Here is an 18,023-nt window from a genome sequence, read left to right on the forward strand (position 1 = left end):
CTTGGACAATTGCAGTGGCAGAATTAGGTTATCCTTGGAAGTATTTAACTCTCGAAGGATTGTGCATTGTGGATTTGTGAGTTCAGATTCAATCAAAACACGATGGAATAAATAATTATTTTGTTTAAAATGAAACAAAGAGGGATCTTTTTTCTTAATTCCCCAGCACCTATTTTTTATTTATCACAGCTTTTCCCAGCTTTTATTACTTTATAAGTAACTCAAGGCAACAAACATATCTAATCTTCCTTCCTCCTATTTAACCCACAACAGCAACCCTGTGAGTTTAGTAGGACTAAGAAAAGAGTGAGTAAGATCTGAAGGGCAAAAATCCTATCCACTTGTTGGATGGAGGGAGAAGCTTTGATTGATCCTCGGGGTTGGCTCCACTAACACAGCAATTTTATGTCGTGTGTGTTCTATGGTTGGTTTAATTGAACTTGTACTCTGGCTAAACCTGTAGAGCAGATAGGCAGGATAATAAATTCGTCAAAAGCAGGATTGCACTAGATTAAACTGTGGATTTTCTCCGAGTTCAAATGAACAGAAATGCAGGTGCAATTGTTACTGAAGATCCAACTACACGGGAAACAGTAGTACCGAATGAGAGTTGGGATTCAGGTGCCGGAAAAGAGATCGAGGGAAGAGCCGGGACTCTGGAGGGAGAAGGGATGATATTCTCTTAGTAATTCGCGTTGAGACGAGACGAGGGCTGCGGACAAGCCGCCTGGTGCATTTTGGATGCATCTTCCACCCAACGCTTGGCCGACTTCGCTCCCGACTGCGCGTGGGGCGCGAGAGGGACCGGGCGCGCGCGCACGGCGGGCTTGACTTCCTCCTCAATCCGCGGCTCCTTCTTCTCCGGGGCGCCTGTCTCCCGCTCTTCCCGGGCATCGAGGGGAGGCGTCTCCAGGGAAAGCAGCTCAAGTGGCTCATTCCTCCTTCCTTCCTTCCTTCCCGCCCTTCGTCCATTGTGCAGCCGGCAACTCCAGCACTCCCACCTGCTGGCAACGGCGAGGCGAAGCAAGCGACGTTCCCCCTCCGTTTCATTCACCCCTCTGCGCGCGTATGTCCCCAGCTGAACCGGAGAGAGCCTCCTCCTCCTCCCGCCAGCGTGCGGAGTCGCCCCCTTACCCTTCCTTCCTCTTCCCCCGCAGCGCCTTCCTTCAACCGAGGCAGCGTTGCAATCCCAGCGCGTCTCCGCCTCGCTGCTTCTCCTGCCCAGAAGAGCCGCCGCAATTCCCCGGGAGCGCAAGCGGGGGAATAGGGGCCGGTGGTTGGACCGCCGCCGCCGCTGCCGCCTTGGACTGTGATGTGCTCCCCGCTGCTGTTGTTAGTGCCGCAGCAGAAGCAGCAGCAGCAGCAGCAGCCACAGCCCTGAAGGAGCCATGCCGGGCTGGAAGAAGAACATCCCCGTCTGCCTCCAAGCCGAGCAGGAGAGAGGTGAGGGGGCGCAAGGGGCGCAGCGCGAGGGTTTCGGGGGCGCCGCGGCAGGGCAGGGCAGAGCTGACCCGGACGCCCTTTCCTCGGCGCCCCTCTCGGGCCCCCTCCCTCAGGGGCTTCTCCGCCTTGTGCCGCGCTCTCCTTCCCCTCCAGGAGGCAGGGAAGCGAGGTGGGGAGGCAAGCTGCCAGCAAACGGGGGAGTGTCTCGGCAAAGGCTCCTGTGGGCTGCTAAAGCAGGAGGGGGCGCCACGTTCTCTTCCGCGAGTTAACTTTTCTTTGCTTAGGCGCCTCGCCTCGCCTCGCCGGGCCTCGTCCCTTGCTTCCTACGGGGCGGGGAGAAGTGGGTGCTGCTCCTTGAGACCAATGCTCCATTGAGCCTGGCCTCCCTCTACCAGCACCATTCATCTCTTGGAGAAGTGTAGGGACTCGGCAAAGTTTCAGCCTCTGCTTTGGGGATGGGGCGGGGGGGGGGCTCTAATAGCTTCCATGCTCTAGTGAAGATGGACAGAGAGAAGCGACGTTTGGTTAGGGAATTGGAACGAGACGTCCAAATTGTCCTGATTTTTTGGGGTGGGTGACGAGGGAGGAGAGTTTGAAGTACCTCCGTTCTGGTTTGTGATTTTCCTTTCAAAGGATTGGCCTTTGGTTCAGGGCGTCTGATACTCTCTAACAGGGTGCTGGGCAAATTATGGAATTCAGAATAGGGGTTCTTGGGGTTTTGCTTCCTATAGGGATAGATTTTGTAGCAAGGAAACAATGATTTTGTGCTTTTCTGAAACTTCAGATTTCTAGATTTTCCACCATTTCAATGAATCCCTCTTTTTAAAAGATATTCGAGATCCTAAATGTTTGATTTTTAAAGTTGAATCTTGGAGAAATTATGCTCCTGCTTTTGAGCTGGAATCTTTCTTGTACCATCATGCAATAAAAACTTATCCCAAAATAAGAGATTATTCTGTATCCATAGCCTTAAAGTAGCCAACAGAAAATCTAGTAAATTTAAATATTTCAGTTAATAGGCTCTACTTAACTTTTTAAGTGTTATGGAGTTAGCATGTTTTATTAAGCAGGGTAGGGAAGGTTGCAGAATGTTCATTAACTGCTATTATTATTGAGCTATGTGCTTCATCCACGTTAAAAACTATCTGACAAGAAAGACCATGTGTTGGGATCAGAAAGAGTAAAAATAGGTATTGATTAAATTGGGAAAACTATCATTTATCTCCAAAGACTGTAGATTTTATTGCTTGTTCAGAAATCATGCAAAATACCTACAAGAAATTACATATAGAGCTCATCTTCAGGAAAAAAATGGAATTGCTAAAACTTTTTGAAAAAAAAAGTTTCATAATTTATCTTTACTGTAACAATAATAGCTGCAGTGTGATTTACTAAATGGTGGGGAAGGTTGTAAGCCAAGTTATTGAAAAACAAATTGACTGCAGCAAATATTGTTTGTAAATATGTGGTTGCTTTGGTTATTTACTGCATTGTATAATTGTAACACATTGGCCTTGATGTTTTCTGGTGATTTTTCAAAATCAACAAACTTTTGAATGTTTTGCTCATTCAAACAGCTTTTCAGAAGCCACTGGGTTTACTTTATACAAACTGTGTGCTTGTAATATTTACATTTGTGAGAGCTCCATAATTTAGGCTGTGGTATAATATACAGTCTCTGCAGGCTTAAATATGTTACTGATAAAAATGTACAGTTCATTTAATATGGGGGATCTTTGGATTGTAAGACAACCATTTGTCTAAAAAGGTATAGGGTTCCTGCCTGAGCAGAGTATTGGACTAGAAGACCTCCAAGGTCCCTTTTCAACTCTGTTATTCTAAGATGTGACTACAATGAGATAGGGAGTTTATTTAAATTTCATTTACAGGGTAATCATTACAGCTCTATTTGTTTCCACCCAAACTAAATGTATTGAATTTTAATCCATATTGGCATCCTAAAATAAATTAAATAAAAAAACAATATGTATTTGAATGAAGTTAAATTGTTTGGAAAAAATGTATGAGCATAACATCACAAAATGATACAGCTAATTTTTCATGGAGAAAAAAATTCCAAAAGATTTCTATAAAGTAAAGGCAATAAATCAATTTTGTACATAAGAAGCAGGATTGATAATACTGTATTTTATTTTATTTTCTTATTATGGTAATGAGGTTCAACAATTGCTTTGGCTATATTTTTATATGCTGTTCAGAACCAATAGGTATAAGCCTTTTAAGCAGTTTATCACCTTTGCTTAATTTTTGTTTTGTATTTATGCAATTACCATAGCACATTTTACCAATGTTTGTTATATTTTTCTCCTTTGTATAAATGAATAGTTGAGATAATTTGAGATAATTCCATTTATAATGCTCCATCTTCATTAATTAGTGTAGAAAAACTTCAGTGCTGTTTTAAATGATTTTTCTTTCTTTCTACTGAAATATAACATTATCTATATAAGGAATAGATAAAATGATCAAAATACATAAATTGGTGTTGAATTAGGATTTGATGATGAGAGAAGATATTAAAAAGTCCCTCAGACAAATAGCTAGAGTTTACATGAAATGAAAATCCAATTTCATTGTGGTGTTTGTTAACTTAGAAAACAGTTATAAATACAGTGAAATTCTGATTCAGAGCCAGTTTGCTTATAACTCCCTCTGCTGTTAGTACATAATATTTTTATTGTGAAGATAAGTTTTAGAAATCAAGCCAACTTGTTTTGTTCAAAGAATAAGTATTCCTTATTTCAAATATATGTATATTTATTGTGGGCAATAGATATACAATAAACTGAAATAATGAAAAAATGTGTTTAACTGGTGCTTGGAAAAAAGGTGTCTGAAAGAGAGAATGAATTCCATCCATATAATTTTCAGTACAACAAATTCAGTCAGCTGGATGAAAGTACTGTATTGAGTTGCATTTCATTGTTAACACCTAAGAAAGAGCCCTAAATAATTCAACAGCCAGCTTGAAGTTCACTACTGAAGTTCTTTTTCTCATAATAATTTGTAGTTGCCTATCACTAACTCTGCCTTGAAAAAAATGCTTATGCATTTACATAACATTTGCCAATTTATACTGAAAATAAAAAAATTAAAAATAATACCAAATATATAATAATAAAATGAAGATACATATTTACGTTTTTGTTCGGGTTTGACTTATTTTAGAACATTTTTTCCTGGACAAAAACAGAAATATTGTAACTCATTGGGAGGAAAATACTATTCTGCTTCTATAGTTCTAAACTCAGCCTTTTAATTGAATTAAATATGTGCGTGTGTATATTCCTATTGGATTTTAGAGCTATTTAAGATCACAGCCTCAATTCTAATTCAATAATTTACAGATATTTGAAACAATTTTAATCTTTTTTTTAATTTGGAAAAACGTATAAATATTATTTAGAAAAATGTTGTGTATAAAATATTTGAATTATAGTGGCTACTGTATGTCTGTAATTTAGCTACTGAGATAAAACCTTCCTGTTTCACGAATGACATATTTATTTATTAAACAGATTTATATAACTGCCCGACTCACACAGTGCTCTAGGCCAGTGGTCCCCAACCTTTTTATCGCCGCGGACCAGTCAGCCTTTGATAATTTTACCGTGGCCCGCTGAGCGCGCGCAGGGGTGGGAGGTGGGTTGTTTTAAATCCACCTTCCCAATTCAACACCTGAATCATATCCCACCTTCCATTTTGTATGTAGATTTTAAGGAATAAACAGCTGAATTAATCAAGGTCAAAGATAAAAAGAGCAAGGGCAAAATTAAATAAGCCAGAGGATAGCAATGTAAAAAGAATACAGTATTAAGGAGAGAAAGGAGAAGAAAAAACCTCGCTTCTGCTGAGGTCAGGGAAATGTTTGATACTGATCTGGCTGGGTAAGAGTCCAAGAGTCCATATCGCCAATAACTACGTGTGGGGGGAAAGGAAATGTGTTTTGTGAGGAAGAGAAAGAGCGCGCTTCACCGATGCCCGTTGGCGAAATTTTGGATCTCCCCTCAAAAGACCCCCCCCCCCGCCCTCGGCTGCCCGACGTTCTCTCTCTCTCTCTCTCTCTCTCTCTCTCTCTCCCTCTCCCTCTCCCTCTCCCTCTCCCTCTCTCTCTCTCTCTCTCTCCCTCTCCCGCCGTTCCTTCTCACAAGCCAAGGCCGGGCGGGGAAGCACCGTCTCCGTCCCGGGCACGCCGCCCCTCCCTGGGCAACTCGGAGACGACTGAGCCGAGGAGGACAGCGAGAAAAAGAAGAGAGCGGCCAGCAACGACCGCCGGGGAAGCCGCCAGGGCCTCCAAGGGCTCCGCTTCCAGCGCATAGTCCGCCCCCTCCTCGCCTCGCTTCCAGGCGAGCCGACTGAGGCGAGAAAGGAGAAAGAGGCGGAGGCATTCACTGAGGGGATGGCTGACTCGGGGAGGGGGTGGTGTAGTAGCGGGGGATTCTTCCTCCTCGCCTCACTTGCTCCTGCGCAGCTCCCCCCCCCTCCGGCGACGGCACTGCATGAGTGAAGAGTCGGCCGTTGCATGGCCCCCGGCCGCTGCGCGGCCCGGTGCCAGGTACTCCACGGCCCGGCACCGGTCCGCGGACCGGGGGTTGGGGACCACTGCTCTAGGCAGCATATAATATTAAAAACCTACGGTTTAAACAACACAACACTAAGAACACAAACAGACAAGCTTCCCTAGCAGCTCTGAATGGGTCCCCAAGCCCACTGACAAAACTGTGTCTTCAAGGCCTTGTGGAAAACCAACAAGTTGTGAGCCAATCTTATCTCTGGAGGAATAATGTTCCAAAGGCAGGGAGCCACCACAGAGAAGGCTCTTTATTTAGGTTTCACCAGATGTATAGTACTTCCTACTGGGAACTGCAACATGCCCTGCCTTCCTGCTCTGATGGGTTGGGTAGATTGGGGAGAGGCGGTCCTTCAAATAAACTGGCCCCAAATCATATAAGGTTTTAAACATGATAACCAGCACTTGAAATTGCACCTGGAAGCAAATGGATAAGCAGTGCAGCTCCAACAAATGAGGTGACACATGTACACATTTGTCCAAAATCCTGAGGCCTAATGTATTTGGAACCAACAGAAGCTTCTGGATGCTTTTTAATGCACCCCAATATAAAGCATGTTACAATAGACTAAACAGGGTGGCCAAGATATGAATGTATGTGAGAAGGGCCCTTTAGTCCAGGAATGGGTGTAATTGGCATACAATGTGCAGTTGTGCAAAGGCTCTCCTGGCCACAACTTTCACCTGTTCCTTATGCCGGTGTCACAAGTCCAAGAGAATTCAAATTATGTACCAGGTCTTTCTGGGGCAGTGCAACTCTATCCATGACCAAGGATGGTGTAATTCTCTCAAGTCCAAAGGAACCCTGGACTTAAAACTGCTCCATCTTGCCAGAATTCAACTTTAACCTGTTGCTCCCAATCCAGACCTCAACAGCTTCCAGGCACCAGGAGGTTAAACTTAACTCGCCACAGACTGATATGTTCAATGAATAACATAAACTGCTGATAATATCTCATCCCTGCTCTCATCTAGCAGTTTCATGTAAATATTAAATAGGAGCAGAGAGGACACCAATCCCAGAGGACCCCACAAAACAAGGGCTAAGGGCAGGGGTGGGTTTCTTGCCCCGTTCCAACCGGTTCGCTTGGAACGGGGCCGGCGGCGTCCTCGTGCACGCGTGCGGCGCGCGCATGCATACTAGCGTCTGTGCGATGCTCCAGCTGCTCCTGGAGGATCGCGCAGGTGCTGTATGCATCCTGCGCATGCGTGGAAGCGCAGAACTCGTCAAAACCGGGTAAGGAGCGCGGGTGGGCGGCTGGGCCCTTCGCCGTTCCCGGAAGTTACTTACTTCCGGGTTCGCCGACCAACCGGTTCGCAGGGACCGCCGCGAACAGGTTGAAACCCACCCCTGGCTAAGGGTGAGACTTCTTGCTCCTGATCAATACTGACTAGAAATGACATCAGAAAAAGAATGTAAACTAACACTGTGCCCCCTCTCCCAAATCCCAGTCCAAATCCCAGTCTATTGACCATGGTATTGAAAGCTGTTGAGAGGTCAAGTAGATCCAGTATCAAAGCCATGCTCCCACCAAAGATAATCAAAAACCACAAATAAAATATTACTTTTACATATAAAAAGTAAGAACTACCAGTATAATATATCTTTAAAATTCAGGGTATAAATTTTCCCAGATTTTTTACTTATCCTCATAAACTAAATACAGTTATAGGATGCCTGTGAGATGACATTTAAAAGAAGAAAGGAAGAAAGAATTGGGTTTGGGGAGGAGTTGACATTCCAATATTCCTTCCAGTCAGATTGAATGAAATTGTTTTGGAGATTTCTGTGTTAGATTTACAGATAATCAAAGCTGATAGGAGTCAGATACATAATGAATCCTGTTTGTGGTTTAGAAATAAGGTATCTTGAGAAATTCAGAGCTTGGAATTAAAATATTAGCTATTTATACATGATAACATGTATATGTATGTTAGTGTTAGATTACTTCTATATGTCTAGCATTTTAAGTACACAGTTTGTTTATTTGCTGCATTTCTTATTTTGTTTTTATAGCTTATGGGTTGGTTCCCCCATTTTTGTCGTTATAACAAGAACTCTGAGAGGATAGACTGGATTGAGAGAAAGAGGAAAAGAAAGAATGTGGACTAACTCATAATCATCCAATGAGCTCTGAGATCAAGTAGGACTAATACCTGGGTCTCCCCAGCCTATATCCAAACCCAGTGCCTGAACCACTACACTATTCTACACTATACTACACTGTTCTATCAAACCACTGTTGCTGCTACTTTTACTGCTTCATCATGAACATCATGATCAGATATTTTCTGGAGTATAAGATGCACCTTTTTACTCCAAAAAGAGGGTGAAAATCTGGGTGCGTCTTATACTTCGAATGTAGTCACCTGGAAAAGGGGCAGGTGAAGCGGGCATTGCAGAGATCGTGATGGCTGGAAAAGAGAGACGTTTTGCTTTTGGGGCTCCCGCTTGGCTCTGCTCCCGGGAGGGCTTAGGCGGTGGTGGCAGTGGCAACAGCTCCTCACATTACTGGGGAGTGAAGTCATTGTGGCCATTGTCTCCTCTGAGCTGCCCGTCGAATCTCTGAGGCACCTTTTGCTTGCAGGAGGAGGAGGGCGAGGGTGGAGTATACCAAAGCCTCTGGTAACTGGGAAAGAAAGCCGCACTTGGAACTTGCCAAAAACTGCCGTGGTAGTTCGCGGTAATAGCATTTTCGTTGGCAGCGCAGCAATCTCAGGAGCCAAAGCCTTTGAATCAAGCTTGATTGTATCCCATTCCAAGTTTTTAACTTCCCAATCTAGCGTTCTGAGAAAAGTCTTCATAGATTGTTCCTCTTCCTTTCCTCCATCCCCTACCCCCCAATCTCTCTGGATCTGCTTATTGCTATTGCGCCCAGCTACTGTATCTCTTTGCTGCATGACAGATCCAGGCTGATTGCAGGGTGGTGGAGGAAGGGAAGAGAAACAATCTCCAAAGCCAAAGCCTTTGAATCAAGCTTGAAGTGTGGAGGCTTTCCTTCCTACACACAGACACACACACACACACACACGGTAGCTGGGCACAATAGCAGCAGTAGCAATAAGCACTGCATGACAGATCCGGAGGAGCAAAATGCTATTTGCATTGTTGGTATTTTGGCTAATGGAAGAAGCGCGGGATGAAAAGGGAACTTCGGAATACAGCAGCGCCGTATTCCTGGAGCCTGGCAGCTGCTGCATTCTGAAATTTCATTTCCATCCCGCGCTTCTTTCACTAGCCAAAATCCCAACAATGTCAATAGTTTTTTCTGGAGAGAGATCTAGGGTCCTGAGAAAAGTCTTTGTGCAGCGGAGATTGGTTCTCTTCCCTTGCTTCACCCCCCCCCCCCCGGCCAATCTCTCCAGATCTGTCATGCAGTGTGCTTATTGCTACTGCTGTCATTGAACTCAGATACCGTATCTCTTTGCTGCATGACAGATCTGGGTGGATTTGGGTGTTTGTGTGTGACAAGGCAGTCTTGTTTCCTTTATCCTTCCCTTTTGCTGCTCAGGCACCGCCGCGAGGAACCATTAATCCAAATGGAAGGGATCCCCACCCCTCTTCATGCTGAGTGTATGGGAGCTGGCTGGAATTGAATGAATGGCCCACTTTTAGTAATTGTTACCCTTGTATTTTATATGTTTTAAATTTTTACGTGGGAATTGTTAGAGTGGATAAATGAGTATGTTTGACTCGGAGGACCTGCTGGGGAAGGCGGGAGGAACCGGGGTGGTTGGGGGGACCATGGACATGGGAGTGGGTCGGAGCATAGCGGTCGTGACAGGGAGAGGCAGATACGGCGGGGACCTTAGGGCTGGCCATTACCGGGGAAGGAGGGTTCGCTACATTGCAGAGATCCCTCCTTCCGGCCCTAGGAGTCCCACTCCAAGACCAGATGGCGCGAGTAGTCAGGACCCTGGTCTCAGGCTGTTGTCGCTAAATGCCAGGTCTGTTGTTCACAAAGCTCCCCTCGTCCGGGACTTAATTGTTGACGAGAGGGCAGACCTGGCATGTATTACTGAAACCTGGCTGGGCACAGAAGGAGGAGTCCCCCTTGTAGAGATGTGCCCAGAGGGATTTCAGGTGCTTCATCAGCCGAGAGCCCAGGGAAGGGGTGGCGGTGTGGCTATTGTAATCCGGGAGTCTCTGTTACCTCGTAGGGTCCCTGCTCCGGAGCTTGTCGGGTGTGAGTCTCTGCTGATAAAGTTGGACCTCAAGGGTCAAGTGGGTTTGCTGCTAACGTACCTGCCTCCCAACTGCGTTGCAGCATCCCTCCCCTCGCTCCTCGAGTCAGTAGCCGAGCTGGCAGTTGAGTTCCCCAGGCTTATAGTTCTGGGGGATTTCAACTTGCCATCGCTCGGTGAACGCTCTGATGGGGCGCAGGAGTTCATGGCCTCCATGACGGCCATGGGCTTGACCCAAGTAATTCGGGGCCCAACCCATGCAGCGGGTCACATGCTCGACCTCGTATTCCTCTCGGAGCAGTGGATGTGTGATCTTGGTCTGAGGGGTAATGAGATCATACCCCTGTCGTGGTCAGACCATTGCCTACTGAGGCTTGACTTCCGGAGGCCAAACCCCCACCGTAGGGAGGAGGAACCGACCAGGTGGTTCCGCCCCAGGCGACTTATGGACCCTTTGAGGTTCCAGACGGAGCTTGGGGTTATTCCTGATACCCTCGCCCACAGTTCGGCGGAGACTCTGGCTGCCGCCTGGTACTCGGCGGCGTCGGAGTCTCTCGACCGGATTGCGCCACTACGGCCCCTCCGGGTCAGTGGATCCCGGAGAGCTCCCTGGTTTACCGAGGAACTCCGGGAGAAGAAACGCCGGAGGAGATGCCTAGAGCACCAGTGGAGGTCCGATAGGTCCGAGGTAAACCGAGCACTCTTAACTACCTGCACCAAGGACTATGTCCGAGCATTAAGAACTGCAAAAAGATCATATATTTCTTCCTTGGTTGCGTCCGCCGAGTCACGCCCAGCCGCCCTGTTCAGGATAACCCGCTCCCTCCTTAATAGGAGGGATGCGGGAGACCCCTTGCAGGGTAGGGCTGAGGATTATGCTCAATTCTTGGCGGACAAAGTAGCTCGGTTGCGATCGGACTTGGACTCCACCGCAGTAGATCCAGCTGAGACACAGGAGGATCATTTGCCACATCAGTTCTGGGTTGAGTTCCAGGAAGTTGCCTCTGGGGATGTGGACAAGGCCATCCGAGCTGTAAGTGCCTCCACTTGTATTCTGGACCCGTGTCCCTCCTGGCTGGTGGCTAACAGCAGGGAGGTGACACATGGCTGGATCCAGGCGGTTGTCACCGCCTCTCTTCGGGAGGGGCACTTCCCCGCCGTACTCAAAACGGCGGTGGTGAGACCCCTCCTAAAGAAACCATCGTTAGATCCAGCCATCTTAAACAACTTTCGTCCTGTCTCCAACCTTCCCTTTATCGGGAAGGTTGTTGAGAAAGTGGTGGCCTTTCAGCTTCGACGGGCCTTGGAGGAAGCTAGCTATCTTGACCCCTTCCAGTCCGGCTTCAGACCTGGTTACAGCACAGAAACCGCTTTGGTCGCATTGACCGATGATCTCTGGAGGGCCAGAGATGGAGGCTATGCGTCCATCCTGGTTCTCCTTGACCTCTCAGCGGCTTTCGATACCATCGACCATGGTATCCTTCTGCGACGACTGCGGGAGGTGGGAGTGGGAGGCACTGTTTTGCGGTGGTTCTCCTCTTACCTCTCGGACAGGTCGCAGTCGGTGTTAGTGGGGGGGCAGAGATCGTCCCTGAGGCCCCTAACATGTGGAGTACCTCAGGGTTCGGTCCTATCCCCCCTACTATTTAACATATACATGAAACCGCTGGGCGAGATCATTCGGAGGCACGGGATAAAATACCATCAATATGCGGACGATACACAATTGTATCTGTCCGCCCCGTGCCAACTCAATGAAGCGGTGGACGTGATGAACCGGGGTCTGGAGGCCGTTAAGGACTGGATGAGTGCTAACAAACTGGTGCTCAACCCGGATAAGACCGAGTGGCTGTTGTGTTTCCCCCCCAATAATTTGGCTAATACACCAACGCTTAGGCTGGGGGGTCAAATTTTATACCCCTCAGATAGGGTCCGCAACTTAGGAGTCCTCCTGGATCCACAGCTGACTTTTGACCACCAGCTGTCAGCTGTGACCAGGGGGGCATTTGCCCAGGTTCGCCTGGTCCGCCAGTTGCGGCCCTACCTAGATCGGGGGGCCCTCACAACAGTCACTCGAGCCCTTGTGATCTCTAGACTGGAATACTGCAATGGGCTCTACATGGGGTTGCCCCTGAAGTGCATCCGGCGACTACAGCTAGTCCAAAATGCAGCCGCGCGAGTGATAGTGGGCGCACCTCGGTTCGCCCACGTTACACCTGTCCTCCGCGAGCTGCACTGGCTGCCTGTTGGTCTCCGGGTGCGCTTCAGGATAATGATGACCATCTTTAAAGCACTCCATGGTAGTGGATCTAGGTACTTGAGAGACCGCCTTCTGCCGATTACCTCCCTAAATCGACCAATCAGATCGCACAGACTGGGCCTCCTCCGAATTCCATCTGCCAGTCAATGTCGACTGGCGACCACACGGAGGAGAGCCTTTTCTGTTGCTGCCCCGACCCTATGGAACGAGCTCCCCATGGAGATCCGCACCCTCACCACGACCCAGACCTTCCGCGCAGCCCTCAAGATCTGGCTCTCCCAGCAGGCCTGGGGATAGGCTTCCAATTACCCGCCCGAGTGTTTGATTGCTGAATGAAAGCTGTGTTTTATTATTTTTCTTTTGTTCACAAAGTGTTTGTTTTGACCTTGCACTTCCCCTCCCCTGTGGTTGTAAGCCGCCCTGAGTCCCCTCAGGGAAAAGGGCGGCATATAAATCCCAATAAACCTAAACCTAAACCTAATCTTCATCCATTCCCAGCCAAGCACAGCAGCAGCCAGTCAGCAGCCCCCGCATGTCTTTCCCTCCTCGCTGAAGAGAAAAGTGAGCTGACTGCCACTCCTTGGGCCAAGTGATTCACTGTCACCCCCAGTCTGAGGGAAGGGGGGGGGAAAAAGCGCGGAGACAGATGTTTAGTCCCTCCCTGCTGTGGGAGGGGTAGAGAAAAGTGGATTTGAGATCGATAAAAGCCTTACTCTTTAAGAAGATCAAGCCCCTCACGTATTTCATTTTGCCCTCCCCAGCCCCCAGGAGTACTTTGCAGGTTCCCAAACTCTGCCCCATTTTAAACAAATAACGGGGCGTGCAGATAGTTTGGGATGCCTGCAGAGTGCTCTTGGGAGCTGGGGAGGGCAAAAACTTTTTTTTAAATGTACCTCTTCAAAATCTTCGTGCGTCTTATACTCCTGTGCGTCTTATACTCTGAAAAATATGGTATGTCAAGATCCATGACTCCCTGAGTCATACTCAATTTGTTTAGGTATATTTAGGTTTGAATGGGCTATTGAAATCCAATATAGCTATCCGCAGCAGCTGTTGTAATGATAATCATCCCAGTTTCCAGACAGAATTATTCTATCTTCCTCAAAAATGGAAATAATTTTTTTATAGATGCAACATTTATATTTCTGTTTCTTCTTTTACATTCTCATCCATTCTTCTGGATGACAGCACATGAGAAGAGAAGAATAATCCCTTAGGAGAGAGGGGAGAATAAAAGAAAAATATGAGAGAAAAGGAGGAAAGCAGAGCTAGTGAAAGACTGAGATCATAACTTTAGTTGATTTTGTTGAGGGATCAATATTCACTGCAACACATCCAAAATCGTAATATTTATAGGTTACACTAATTTCATTTGACTTGAAAACCACGGTCCCAGTTAACATGGTCATTAGTTACAATTCATGGGATTTAATAGCCCAACAATATTTGCAGGTTCATAGGTTTATTTATTTTATGTTGCTGTCTATTTGCCCATGGTGACTCAAGGCGGCTTACAGAATATAAAACCACATTTAAAACAATAAAACTAATACAAAGAATAATATAATACAATACAATATAATAGAATTGTTATATTAAGTATACAAAGGTTGTTAGGCATTGCATAGTTACATCCAAGATTAGTTCTACCAGAAAATTGTAGTGCTTTATGAGAAAAATAATAAAAATCCACTGTCCTATGTAATTTCTAAATATGGCCTTTTCCAATAGAATATTGAGAAGGCCTCTAATGTTGAAATATATTTCATTTGAAGCCTTTTATCTATTACATCTCCAATTTTATTAGAAATAAAAAGAGATGAGGAATTTATATAGACCCTTCCTGAAAGCACATGCAAATTTGTTGCATTATCTAACCTCTTCCTTTGAATAAGCTCTGCCAATGGCATGGCTAAAGAAGGTTGCAGCCCAGGAATGCTAACTCTTCTCTGCAAGCAGTTCACAAAAAGATTAGACCTGTACCACATAGAAACTTTCCAACTATCTCTGTTGATATTAAAGGAGACTGTATATTTTCTTAATTGAAAAATAGGGTGGGATTGGCTTTTTAGAATGTTTTTATGGTTCTGAAGAGTAACAGGGTAGCTAATCTATTCCTAATAAGGACCTGTCCATAATATTCTCTCATATTGTAAATTTAGGATTATGTTACTTTAGGGCTAGGCAACCTGCTGTTTTTCGCAATCCTTGCTGACAATCTTACAAGCCTTGTAACATGATGAAATATGAGTGTGTCAGATTAGCTTTTCTTAGCAGCAGTGTTGTGCACAGGTTATTGTTCAATCTATGGCTGTTACCAATGAAAGGAGTCCACCACCTAGCCATGGAATAAGAAATTGGCCCTCTGAATCCCATCCTATGCACTTCACCTTAGAACTAGCTCTTTTCAAGCAGTAGATTCATATACATAACTGAAAATGTAAGCAAGATTTAGCAGCCTCCCTTCTTTCCAAGGGCTTGAAATGGAACACTATTGTATGTTAGAGGGAGCCTTGATAAATAAAAGAAAGCTTCCACACAAGCTGGTGAGAGCTGGAGATCTAAACAATAATATTTGACAATGGAAAGAAAATGGGAAAGAGATACTACTCTCAAATTGTAGAGATTTGTTTACCCAAGTTTACAGCATTTAGTTTTGTTTAAATATTTATAGGTCTGTTTGTTCTGAATTTTTTTTAAAGATTTAAGCATACAAGCAGTGGAGTGGTTGCAATTCAGATAATATATGGTTTCTAAACTTCAGGATGGGGAAGACTTTTCAATCTAAAGGCTGTATTCCAGAGGTTGGGACCAGTTCACCAGTTTGTGGGCTGCATGGCTCTTACTTTCTTTCCCATGTTCACTCTCTTTTCTCTATTAATCCTTTTGTTCTTTGTCTCCTTATTTTTCCTTTTCCCTCCTCCAACTAGTAATTAAGCTTTAAAACCTTTCATTGGAACAGTGGAGATTAAAAAACTACGTTGCATATGAAGGCAGTTATTTTAACCCAGAATTGGCACAGAAGCAAGGTGGATAGGGTTGAGAAAAGGCAGGTGTAGACCATATCTGATCGATAGACTGAAGTTTCCCCAGTCCTGCTTTAACACTTGGCAATATGAAAATGAAGAAATGTTGGTCATTTTTTCCAAAAGAATTCAGTTGGGAAACTTTCCTTCAAAGAGAACATTTGAACATTTTTTATACTTTGATTTCTTTGCCCATGCTATAGTAAGTTTATTTATTGCTATTTGTTTTTACAAAGTGTTTTCCGTTTTAGAGGAAAGCAAGGTGATTGGCTAAATATTTAGAATGATTGCTATTGTAGCGGGTTTGCTGGAAGGTAATTTATGATTTTTATGCCACATCATGTTAAACTATTATTGGGTATGTATTGCAAATTAATGTCACTTATTTGCTAAAACTATTTAAGTGCTTAAATAAAAAATAGCATGCATAATATTGCAGTAATAGAGATTCAGATTTTGAAGAAATACATGGGAAGAGTTAGCAATGCACTAAACTTCTACCTAGACATTTTATTTACATTCCTAAACCCTTCAGGAGGTATTATTTATGTCAATATTTCCAGTGATTTGCATATATATGACCTACCATTCTGAGCTTCAATCTTTTCTGCATTTTTCTTTTACATTTTTAAACAATAAAATAGTATTTTCCATTTGCTTTTTTCTCTGGCTTTAATTTATAGCTTGAGTTTCTCTGGAGATAAAAAGATAGAAATACTTGTTCTAGGACTTTTTACACTGAATTTGCTCTATATATCATAATATTGCACATTGTTCTATAATTTACAGATATATTAATATTTAGTTTCTTCATTTAAATATATAGTTTCTTCACTGTAAATTCCAAGATGATTTACAACATAATCAAAACCAAAACCAACAATGTTAAGTAACAAGCCAACTACAATTCTGATATAAAAAAAATTAAACAAATCAACATTTGGGAGATTTTAAAGCAGTTTTCAGCTACTATACATGCAAATGGTACCACTGTCTCCAAAGTATTGCGAGCAAAATTCAAAAGTAACGTCAAGAAAGCAATGAGAAAAAGCTTTCTTTAGAAAATGTCAGAATATGGTAGTTTTACTCAAAAAAGAAATGGAAGGAAAAATACTAATGAGTGCATAATGGCTATGCATTAAACATGGAAACAAGAACTGTCTGGGTTTCTTGAATCATCTTTATTGCTAATAGAGTAATATAACAGAAACTTGAAAGTTTGCCAAAGTAATTTTCCCAGTTGAACTTATATTTAGCATAATTAAGGCAGAGTTTTTCTAAATCTCTCACATTTCCCCCCTCCTATAGTTTTAAGAACTCTCTTTTGTAATGGTCTTGCCTCTACTTTTGTATTTTCAGTTTTATGCCTGGCCTTGCTATTTTGTTTGAACTCTAGGCTGTCTTGTACATGCTGTTTAGATTCATTGCTGTTGTGGAAAGATGAAAGACTCTGCATCAGAAAGGGAAATCAGAGACGGGCTTTTCCTGGTTTCAGAACAACCTTCCACAACAGGTCATGCTGCAGTAACTTCTCATAACTTCTCATAAACAACCATTCTTTCTCCTCTAATGTTTCTTATCCCAGTGAACTGTGATATCATGGCCTAGTCACTCATTCTTAAAGAAGAGGATTGGAGAAAACATCCCAATGAACAAGCTGTTTGTTTGGTCAGGGCCTCCCAATCATATGAATGCAAAAAGAAGCCTAATCATTCCTGCCATAGACATAACAGATTCTGAGTTGAGTCTGAAACCTCCTATTCTCAGCTCTGAAGAACATTGGGGTCTGAAGAGACAGCACCGAAAGACAAAGAGGTTTAGAGGTGTTTGGTTATGCTGTTAAGAATGACCTCAAGAAACTAAGGTTTGATCCAGTGATACATGCTTCTCAATCACTACATGTTAAACTTCTGCTCTGTGAAAAATATTGATTGCCTATATTTGTCTGAGTTCAATTTAAACTGCTGGTAGCTACCTATAAAGCCCTTCATAGAACAAAAGTATTTGAGATATTGCCTTTTTCCAATTACATTTTCCTGTCCCATTAGAACTGGTAGAGGAATGCTCTTGGTCCCATATACTTAGGGAGTGCCATCTCAGTACCCAGGATAACGTTTCTTTCTGTCATGGTGCCTAACATTTGGAACATTATTCTCTCCCACAAATTTACATTGTCTCCGAGCCTGCTGATCTTCCATAAGGTCTTAAAAGATGTTTAAATTGATTTGTTTTTACCTCAGCTTTCAATTATGTACGCATTGTTTCTCTTATCTGTTATTTTATACAGATAAGTAGCTACTAGCTACTCAGTTATAAATTTCAAAAGGATGGCCACATGAATTGAAATAATCAGTAAACTAACAAATAAACCTGATCTCAGTGAAATCACTGGGACAGTTCCCATGTGTAAAAGCTGCCACAAAGCTCCCCAAATTGTTAGCTGCCAAGACTTTTTCTTTGAAAGCTTTCTGCCAGATGAATCTGTGAAATTTAAACTGAATTTTCAGTGCTGAGATAA

At 44.1% G+C, this 18,023-nt stretch overlaps 1 protein-coding gene across 1 annotated transcript in view; it reads left to right on the plus strand.

Moving 5' to 3' along the window:
* Nucleotides 1-1,057: 1,057 nt before the first annotated feature.
* GRIP1 (glutamate receptor interacting protein 1) overlaps nt 1,058-18,023 on the plus strand; it is a 395,387-nt gene continuing 378,421 nt past the window's right edge. The window contains exon 1 of the mRNA XM_087723475.1: nt 1,058-1,443. Within this exon, the coding sequence (XP_087579601.1) occupies nt 1,389-1,443 (55 nt within the window). The 5' untranslated portion in view covers nt 1,058-1,388. The remainder of the gene's footprint in view (nt 1,444-18,023) is intronic.

The sequence above is a fragment of the Thamnophis sirtalis genome, unplaced genomic scaffold (genome assembly GCF_051295495.1).
Source record: "Thamnophis sirtalis isolate CommonGarterSnake01/CBP01778 unplaced genomic scaffold, rThaSir2_p1.2 scaffold_9, whole genome shotgun sequence".
In the NCBI taxonomy this organism is placed as follows: Eukaryota; Metazoa; Chordata; class Lepidosauria; order Squamata; family Natricidae; genus Thamnophis; species Thamnophis sirtalis.